At 42.9% G+C, this 10,371-nt stretch overlaps 1 protein-coding gene across 6 annotated transcripts in view; it reads left to right on the forward strand.

Moving 5' to 3' along the window:
• The window catches only part of RUBCN (rubicon autophagy regulator), a 54,150-nt gene extending 44,572 nt beyond the window's left edge, over nucleotides 1-9,578 (forward strand). For all 6 annotated transcript variants that reach the window (XM_089508635.1, XM_089508634.1, XM_089508637.1 and 3 more), the window contains 4 exons: nucleotides 700-761; nucleotides 1,909-2,062; nucleotides 4,277-4,370; nucleotides 5,439-9,578. In XM_089508635.1, the coding sequence (XP_089364761.1) occupies nucleotides 700-761; nucleotides 1,909-2,062; nucleotides 4,277-4,370; nucleotides 5,439-5,602 (474 nt within the window). In that variant the 3' untranslated portion in view covers nucleotides 5,603-9,578. The remainder of the gene's footprint in view (nucleotides 1-699; nucleotides 762-1,908; nucleotides 2,063-4,276; nucleotides 4,371-5,438) is intronic.
• The last annotated feature ends 793 nt before the right edge of the window (nucleotides 9,579-10,371 follow it).

Consider the following 10,371-nt stretch of genomic DNA (forward strand, 5'->3'; position numbering starts at 1 on the left):
CAGGAAAAGTGTGACCCACCAGTACACCCAAGCCCTCCAGACCTCTCCCCCAAATTTGATTTTGGGTGGTCTAAACTCACCAAAGCAACCACAAAAATTCATCAAAAGCATTTGACAAAATATGGTCGAAACTAAAGCTGAAGCAAAACTGCTACAAGTATTGCAGCTATATGTACATAAAATTTCCAGTACTGTGTAACTGTGCTATCTGTTGAGTTGTGAAAGCTGGGATTCCCTTTATAGGGAGAGATCTGTGTATGCTTTCACACACGCAGCTGTATGCTGCAGTCTACATACCTGATCCTTCTAAAGCAGGTGTGTACCTGAGTTATGGGGAGAGGCTGATTTTAGGCCTCATGGGCTGTATCACAGTGTTCTGGAAGTGAAGTTATGTCACTTGCCATTTGTAGCTGTTTTTTGGCATGGGGGGTTAATCCAAACTGTGTATCTGTGTGCAGGCTTGATGTGTTTGCAATCAGTGTTGGATAGTAAATTGACTAGAGTTTATTTATCAAAAAAGTGTGCGGCGGGGAGGGAGTCCAGGGTACACTAGGAGACTACCAGGCTTCTATGGCTGCAAAGATGAGGGTTTGGAACCTGCCCATGGCCTGTGGGCCATACTCCCTCTCTTCTAAATTGATCAGTTATTGAAAATAAACCTACTGACCTGATTATTTGTTTCCTTGGTGTTTTTTCTAGCTGTTGAGAATCCAGCTGTACCACATGAAGAACATGTTCAAGACCTGCCGTCTTGCTAAAACGTAATTACTGTGTGGATTCTGGCAAGACAGTTGGGTTCTAGCACTGCAGTGGTGGTGATGGTAGTTAGCAAAGTGAACGTTAGGCAGATTAGAAGCAGCAGTGAGTTGCCCCAAGAGAGCCACTATGGCATAGTGATTTTTAGTGTTGCACTATGAGTCTGGAGACCAGGGTTCAATTTTCCTGCTTGGCCATGAAACCCACAAGGTGACCTTGAGCAAGTCACATGCTCTCAGCCTCAGAGGATGGCAATAGCAAATGTCCTTTGAACAAATCTTGCCAAGAAAACACCATGATAGGGTCACCTTAGTGTTGCCATAAGTTGGAAATGACTTGAAGACCCATAGGAACAACAGAGTTGCCCAGAGCATTTCATACAAGTTGCAGCACCCATCCCAAAGCCTCTAGGCCCTGCTCTTGCCTCATGAGGACATCCAGCTCTGTTCACCACCACTCTTGCATGCCACTATTTCCCCTATATAACATGTAAAATATGCTCTTGTCTCTTTTAACAGTTGCTTGTATTTGTAGTTTATTCAGTTGCTTCCTGAATTTTGATCCATGACACCTGTTGAAATCCCTCCACCTAGATCCATGAGGACATAGGAGTTATTGTTGCCTCTATAGTAGTATATACTGATGTAAAACTATTAGCAAGAACCTAATTTTGCCATGACAGCAGATTCCCAGAATGTGTTTCCCTGCTCAAATTGTCATATGGTGGGTTATCTTAAAACATTTCTTCCTCTTTCAGCTTTTTCTCAATCTACCACCCTCAGTTCAGGTGTAAAAAAGGACATGAATAGTGTCATTCATGAAAGAGACCTGGATTGGCTTTGGGCAGATGACACAGATCCTCTAAATCTGAACAGTTGGAAAATCAGGCTCTAGTCAGTTGTTAGGACAAAATCCAGGCAATTGGCAGATGATATTAGATAAATGAAAACTAGCCATTCATGGGAAAAGGAACATCAGGACAGTGGGAAGATGGTTGGGTATGGGAAAGAGCTGCTAAATGTTCTCTTAAATAGCATTCATTTGCTATTATTCTGACTGCAATATTCCTTGAAGATAAGGAAACAGTGGTTGACGCAGAGTGGAATCTGTTTGTTTGTGGTAGTAAGTGTCTTTGTTCTCCATTCTATGCAGGCTTCTGGATGCCTTTGATGCTGTGCCAGGTCATTTGACAGAAGATCTCCACCTCTATTCCTTAAATGATCTGAGTGCCACCAAGAAAGGGGAGCTTCTTCCCTGCCTGGCAGAACTCCTCAGGGCAGGAACCCTGCATGTTGAGAAATGCATGGTGGGTAATCTTACTCTTTCCCCCTCTTCTCATTTCTTGCATTTGTTTGGCCTCTATTTCGCCACTTAGTCAATTTTGAATGTAAAAGTAAGCATGTTAAGAAAATCTGAGTTCTAGAAAGCACTTGGTCTGTGCACAGGTGTATACATTTGGAGGGAAGGGTTGTATGCCTCCTAAGATGTTTGCTCTTGGCTTTTCCTAGTAGCAGAGTGCCTTTAAAACAAATAAGTCTGGAAGACCTTTGGAAGCAACACTGGATGAACTATACAGCTGCTGCATATTTTGGTTATAGAAACTTTAGTAGACTCCATAAAAGAAGCACATTTATGCGACCAGCTTAAAGCAAATTGAATCTAATAATAGCAGCACCTGCCAAGACTAGGAAAACACCTTGGGGAGGGGAAATGTTTTTGTTTCTTGGAAAGTTCTTGTTTTGAATTTTGACTTGAAACTAGGCACTGCAACTTTTTTGACATACAGAAATATTATCTGCAAATTTTGAGGCAAATTGCCCCATAATTTATGGCTACCCCTGCCCTTTAGCTTCTAGCATGCTAATTCATTCATGCTAATGAATTATGGCTGCCACAGACAGACATTCCTGATGAATAGGGGGAATGAGAAACAACTGCTTTGTGCTTGTGGATGGTACTTGCACAAACCAGAGCACTTAATTTTTAGCACTTGCCTCTAAAGCCCCCTTTCCTAAAAAGCTGCTCTTGAGGGTTGAGGAGGGTCTGCTCCAGAATAGCAAGGGATATGGTACAGAGGACTGCATTGGAGAGGAAGGATGTGCAAAAATCTTGGATTTTTCCTTGTATGAACAGAGTTGTTTTCCACTACTGCAAAGTCACCATTGACTAATCTCCAATATATCACATATATAGCTGGGATCTTCACATATAGGACAGGATATAAATATTTTAAAAAATAAAATAATAAAAGATATATCAATTTCTGTATCATTGCATAAAGAATATAAGGCAGCTGTAGAAGATTGATCAGGACTATTATTTTGGTATTACATGTGGCTGAAATTAAGAGATTCCCCAGTGAAATTCAGACTGGAAAATTTAATTTGCAGCTTAGCTCAAAATAGACACCTGATTTTGCTCCTCCCCCCTTTACCCTCATTATCACTTTTGTATTGTGTTCATTAGATTCTGATGCATCCCAACGGCTGTTGTCTTAAATCTTTGTGCAGGAATTCTAAAATTTTAGGTGCTTCATAAATAATTGGAAAAATGCAATGATACTGAGTGAATTACTAATCTTGTCAGGAACTTCTAGCTTCCTTATATGATGACAGTTTGCTGAGTTTCTTATTTGGAAACCTCCATGTTGGTTAAACCAGAGGTTTGGTGAGTTGGGGCTGGGGCTTGGTAGCTACAGTAATTGCTGAAGAGATAAGGAGGCAAGGTGGGCTCAGGGAGACAAGAGGAATTAGAGGGTTCTCTATTAGGCCCAGGGATAGGAGGGATATGTGCTTTGGTTAACTGAAGATGGGCTGTTAAAAAGCAAGTGCCTTTCTTTTGGCATTAGGCATAGTTTTCTCATTTTCTGCAAAGGCTCTTTGTAAATCATTTCCTCTGCTGTATCACATAGGTTTGACTTCATTGGAAAAGAGCAAGTCATCACCATCACCTATATGTATTTCATACAATATATAGAAAAATGATTGTGTGTCAGATACCCAACATCCCACCAGGCTCAGTTAGAAGGCAGCTTTGCCCTTACAGTAACTTTTCCAGTCAAGAAAGGCACAACACATGCAAAACATCACTGAACCATTCAGCTCAAGAAATCCTCTTCAAGCTGCACAGTTCATTTGGGAGCTGGCTACATGCCCCCCTCTTCCCTGTTTTTCTTGACCAGAAATGAATCCTGTGAATCCCACTGTTTTCTCTGATCACTGCACAGAGGTAACAGCATGGTCCCTTTGCTCCTTCTCTGTTGAGATGCCAAGCAGCACATGTGGGAACTGCACTGCACCAGTAGAGAGATCAGAGAAGAAGGAGGTTCCTTAAGCCAACCATGGGCCAAACAGAAGACCTCTAAAGGCCAGGTTAGGCCTGGAGGGCCAGAGGTTGCCATCCCCCGGTTTTAAGGGATCAGCATGGTTTTCTCTGATCTCTCTGAAATAAAACACAGCTGGGTTTGCACTTTCTACTCTATTTTTCATCTTCACTCTTCTCCATTTCTCTTTCCTCCCAGCTGTGCCAGGCTAAGGGCTTCATCTGTGAATTCTGCCAAAATGAGGAGGACATCATCTTTCCCTTTGAGCTGAATAAGTGCAGAACCTGTGAAGGTAGGCAAGCAGGAGCCATGTTCACCAGCAGCTGGGTGCCTGGGGATCTGGGAATAGTAATGCTCCAGTCCATATTTTGGCATTTGTGGGAAAGGACTGGGTTTCATTTAAACAACTGTGTTGTATTTGGGTCATATCTGCTCTACTAGGTAACCAGTTTTATTTACTACATAGAAATGTCATTGCTTGTTCCAGAAAATCTCAGGAATTGTGGCAGGGAAATATTTAGAGTTCCATTAGTGAATCCCTCTCTTCCTCCTCAAAGAACTACTGTTTTGTAAAGTTGAAGGCTTTCATGGCTGGCATCCATAGTTTTTTGTGGGTTTTTTGGGCTATGTGGCCATGTTCCAGAATTGTTTCTTCCTGACGTTTCGCCAGCATCTGTGGCTGGCTGTGAGGGCAAAACATTCTCTGAAGATGCCAGCCACAGATGCTGGTGAAACATCAGGAAGAAACTTTTCTGGAACATGGCCACATAGCCCGAAAAACTCACAAAAAACTACTGTTTGTAGTATTCTTTTGCGGGGAGATGGGGAGAGAGAGAATAACCATTAAAACCAGTTTAATTCTAGAATAGATATGCATTAGCTCCTGACATTCATTCCTTGTTAAGGACTTCATAGCTCTTGCCAAAACACTTTGCTTACTCTGCATGGGGACGTTGCACATGCCAAGAGAATATTTTGCTGCATTGCAGAAGATGCTGAAGTATTGCCCTCAGATTGCAGAAAGATCTTTTGTACGAAAGGATCCTAGCATAGCTTCAGCGTGTGCTGCTCTCTCAGTGCCCCTAAAGTGTGGATGGGGTGGTAGTGTCACCTTTTTTACAGCACAGGATTGTTGCTCCATAACTTATTCATTTCAGAGCTTGGAATCATGGCTTTGAGGGACTACAGCTCCCTAGCCAGCAATTCCTGAGCCAGCTCAGCTTAATTTATCCAGACCTTTTCCAGCACTTCTCCAGTTCTGGATACACAGATGCTGTGGGACTGATGCAGGTTATGAGTTTGTGTCCTCTTGAAGCTTGGCCTTTCTGTATTTATGATTGGTTTCCTCTCTCCTGTGCAGAATGCAAAGCCTGCTATCACAAAACCTGCTTCCGGTCAGGACCTTGCCCTAAGTGTGAGCGGCTGCAAGCGCGAAGAGAGTTGCTGGCAAAACAGAGCATGGAGGCAGACCTCTCAGACTATGAGGATGAGCAGGAGGAGGATATAGCAGGAGCAGCCACGTGACAGTTAACAAGACTGGAGTTTGGTGCAAAGCCTCTGTCTCCAGAATCTGACAGTGAACTGAAAATAACCCTTCCATGGCTAACGGGCTAGCTGGAGTGGAGAGATTGCAAAGGGGTCTTTTGCACTTGGCCGGGGGGGGGGGTCCTATTTACCACTCCTTGAGAGATGCAGAACAAGAGAGAGAAGGGTTTTGTTGCAGTTCCTGCCACTGACTTTGATGCACTACAAAGCTAACCTTTGCTGCAGCCACAAAAAGAACAGCTGCTTTGGTCTGAGTCCAAGACCTGAGTGCCTGGACCTTGCCATGTTCTAAGAAAAGTTGGTGATGGCAAGGGCTGAATGTCTAAGTTCCTGGTGAAGTACCAAAGCACTCCGAAAGGGAAAGTAACCCATTCAAATAATTTTACTCACTGTTATGACTACTGTATACCAGAAAAGGCCGCTTTTATTTTGTTTTTCTCTTTTGCCAAAACCACTGCCTATAACTTTGCTGCTGCTCTTCACACATCCAGCTATCATTTTGTGCCTGATGTCCTTATGACATGACAGGGATGCCAGAGCTGAAGGGCTGTAAGGAATGCCCTTTTTCTGTTCGGAGCTACCTAGCTGCCTGAAAACCAATGTGGAGGAAATAAGCTGATAACTGACAAGTGAAACCTGAATAGCTATTGTATATTTTGGTTTTGGTAAGAGTTGTGTGGTGTGATAGTGGTGGACATTCTGTTTATCTACCACAGTCCTAATGTGTTAGGAAGCGATTAGAACCACCAATCAGGTGCCCACCAAGTATTGCATTATAGCTCCCATAATCCCTAGCCAGTATGGCCAAGGATGAAGGGAGTGGTAGATCAGCATATCAGGGGGATGTTTTGAAAGGTATGGGTGCTTCCTTAGATCAGCAAGAAATTAACTTTTAATGCTCCTGTAGTGATGCATCTGTTTCTCATCCTGCTGTGTCTGCAATTGGATCTGCAACTTACAGAGGAAGAAAGGGGAGTTGAAAGGGATGGGTACCTGATGTAAGATTTTAGGTAGGTGTGAAGGATGGGACATTTTCTTTAGGGAAGCCTGGTGGTGCTGAGCAAGTGTAGTTCATTTTGTCGTCCCTATGGGAGCTTAGCAGGAGAGAGCTGAGAGGATGCAGGTAGTTCTCAAAGAATGGAGTAGTGGTCTGTATCAATTTCCCTGCTATCTGCTGGCCTTGGGTGGTGGAGGAAGGAGGCTTAGTTGACATGAGCACTGAATGCATCTTGAATTCACTACAAATGGAGGCTACAGGCTGGTAGCAAGTCAGCCTTGCTACAGTCTGAGAGTTTTGTTACGTTACTTACCTTTCTCTCTCACTCTGTGTCTCTCATTGTTAAACACCAAAGTATACACCATCTACACAGCCTTTTCCATAGTGTCTTCACCACTTATTTCTGCTCTAAGCGATTGAAATAGCCAGCTCCCTCCAGTTCAGTTCTTGAAATGCAGTTGCTCTTCCTCCTGTTAAGAATCATGGAGCAGCTATACCTGTGGGGTTCTGAAGCTGCTCATCCACCCATGTTCATGGCATATGTGAGAGCTCTCTTCTATGAGCTGGATTAATTAATCAGATTTCACCCTCCTGTTGACTGTTGCCATTTATTTCTTCTCTGTCCTTGTCAGCTAGGTGTGCACTAAAACCCTTCTGCCAAACGCCTTGAAATGGGCTGTGTGCCTTTAGTGGTAAGAGAATAAAGTCTGAAGCTCTTGAGGCAGCTGCCTTCTAGACTAAACTATTGTACAGAGCAAATTTTCATTCCCAGGTACATTGCTTGCCAGTGTCTTAGCATACTATATACAGCTTGTATCATCTTCCCACTCCTCCCATTCTCATTTGTGTTGCTGTCTGGAAACTAGACATGTACCCTTGCAATACAGGCAGGCTTTCCAGAGCACCTTGAACCACCCTACAGTATGTCATTAAGAAAGGTTTTGCGAAAGTGTGTAAGAGTCAGTGTGTTGTCTGAAAGTGGGCATTGTATGACATGGTGTCCTGAAAATGTAATTAAGAACTGGCTCAAGCGGTACTAAGCAGAATCTCCTTGTTTTTTTGAAACATCTATTTTTGAGTTTTTCCGTCATTTTTAAAAACTGTATTGGATAAAAAAATCCAGTTAAAGTGAGAGGCTGTTGTCAGGTATTTATATACATATGCAAAAATAAGGAGTACAGGCTCTTCAGATTTGTGTTAATAAAAGATTTCTAAAGGGATCCTATCCCTGCTTTTCTTTTTTATAGTCATAAAATTGTGGATTTTAGTTTATTGAGTTTGCAAAGTACCAGGAAGCTGTCCCTTCCTGCTTCTTCTCAAATGTGACAGTGGAAGAAGCAACTGAGGGTTATTTGTGGTTTACACTCATTGAAAGACCATCTTTTCCACCCACTGGCTCAGAAGTTGTGTTTTTTATGAATGTGAAATGCCTAGTGTCCAGGTATAGTATGCCCAGAGTTTTGCAGAAGCCTTGTGGGATCCACTTCCAAACTTCAGAAGGATAATGCTGGGATAATTGTTTTTTGGAATGTGCAGACTTTGCGATGGTTTTGTGTTTTAATCTATTTGTCAGCAAGGAGGAAGCAGTTCCCAGAACAGAGTGCTGGAGCAGTAGAAGCAGAGGAACGAGGAGCAGGATGCATAGGTGTCTCTCTGAACTCCCTTGGCAAGATAAATGATGGAGACATGAGGGACAGAGGTGCAATATAAATGTCCTTATGATACAATGCTTTGAGTGTCTGTATGTTCCCTTGAGATGTGTCTCTGGTGCTTGGCAGCCAGATTGTCTGTGCTCCTCATCTTACTCAAAGGCAGTTCCCACTATGCCACACAGAACTGAGGGACCATTCATCTAGTAAACCACCCTTCCTATAAGCTTTCAATTTCTGCAGGGGCCTCTTTTCTCAGAAGAAACTTAAGTATGTTGCCTGAAAGGAAGCCTGTGTTTCCCAGACAGCACCTGGTCTAGGATTTGAAGAACGGAAAATGAAAAGTTTGTGGCAATGTTGAATCTTAGCTCCCTGTTGCCCAGATCCTCCCCTCTCCCTCACCCCTTCCTCTGAGAGTTTGAATTTGTTAACTTTGAAAGGTGACATACATTCATCAGCTTCCATATCTGACAAATAAACTGTACTGGCCTCGATGTTTTGTGCACTGCATCCAACCACCCTGCTCTGTTCTTGAGAATTTCAGGCCCAAACTATGCATGATGCTCATCATGTGTTTAACATGGCTGCTCATATTTTGGAGGAGGCGAAAACAGCTTTAAGGCCATATTCCAGATTGTGATTTTGTTAAGACTTGAAGCTGCCTTCTGCTTCAAACTAAAAGCAACTAACCCAACCTCCCTCAGCATGGTTCCTCTGTGGATGTATAAGATTCTGGGTAGGCTGAGTGTGTTTGTTTAAAGATATGGCTAGCATCATGCATAGTTTGGGTCTTGGTGCTGCCTCACTTGAGACTTAAAATGCTCAAATCTGCACAGCAGCCCTTCTTTAACGAATTCCTCTAGTGTGCTGCTTCTCGGAGATTGATTTCTTAGGAAACTTAGGTTTGTCCACCTGTTTTTGTGAACACATTTAGCACTTTGGGCTATTTCTTCATTGCTGGCAAAGTCCTCATTAACAGCTGTTAGGTTGTTTTTCGTTTTTTAGAAGCACTGATTTTGGTTTCAGGAGACTGGGTAGCAGGTTTTATGTTACATTTTATATTCAGAGTTCTGGAGTGGCCAAAAAGCCCCAAAGGGAAGAGGATGTGCAGCAGAGAGGTGAAGAAGCCACATTTTGCTCATCACTGATGAAGCTGTCACTAGTTTTACAGTAGTTTGGTACTGCAGGATGATGCTATCTGTAATGTTGTAAATGGTATGTGAAAGCTCTTTCAAAAGTCAGAAACTGCTGTTCGGTTGCACAGCATAACAATGAAAGTACCGTCCTTAATAAACTATATTAATAAGCACAGTTTTCTTTCTTTTTTGCTGTTTTATATTTAGAATGGAATAATCTCTCAGGTATTTAGTGTGTTTGGGGAGGGTGGCAAGGGACAATATCAGGTTACTAAATTCAATACTTCCAGCCCGAGCATTTATCAAATCCATAGCTTCCAGAAATGCATTACGTGGGGCCCAGGAAACAGTGCTCTGGCACTTTCTTGGTGGAACTACACTGTGAGGCATCCGGAAGGCTTTGTTTCTTAACTCTTCATTGTTGTGTAAATAGGGGCCATCCTTCACATTAGCATGAGAGGCAACATGGTGTAGTGGTTTGAGTGATAGATTATGATTCTGGAGACCAGGTTTCGATACCCCTGCTTGGCCATGAAACCCACTGGGTGACCTTAGTCACATACTCTCAACCTTGGGAAAGAAATGGCAAACCTCTTCAGAACAAATCTTGCCAAGAAAACCCATGATAGGGTTGCCATAAGTCAGAAATAACTTTGAAGGCACACTACCACGATTCATATTAGTGCTGCAGCTGTGTGCACTGTTAGCCTGAAAACCCATTTTTTCTGGTCTGAAGCACCCCAGCTGCCATCACCCTCATTGTCGGTGTTCCTCATCCATGTTTGCAACACAGAGTTGAAGCAATGGGACAGAGGAAGTATTTGGCTGTAATGGGAAATGCCTTTTGTTCAAGAGCTTTGTCAATAGTGGAGAGACTGTTTGGGTAACTTCCATGTTCCTTCAGCATTATGTGGCCTACCCTGAAAGCAGAAGTGGGCAAACTGCAGCCCTCAGCCTGCTTTTTTT

This window comes from Sceloporus occidentalis, unplaced genomic scaffold (assembly GCF_023333645.1).
Source record: "Sceloporus occidentalis isolate IW3139 unplaced genomic scaffold, rSceOcc1.0.p SCAF_2, whole genome shotgun sequence".
Lineage (NCBI taxonomy): Eukaryota > Metazoa > Chordata > Lepidosauria > Squamata > Phrynosomatidae > Sceloporus > Sceloporus occidentalis.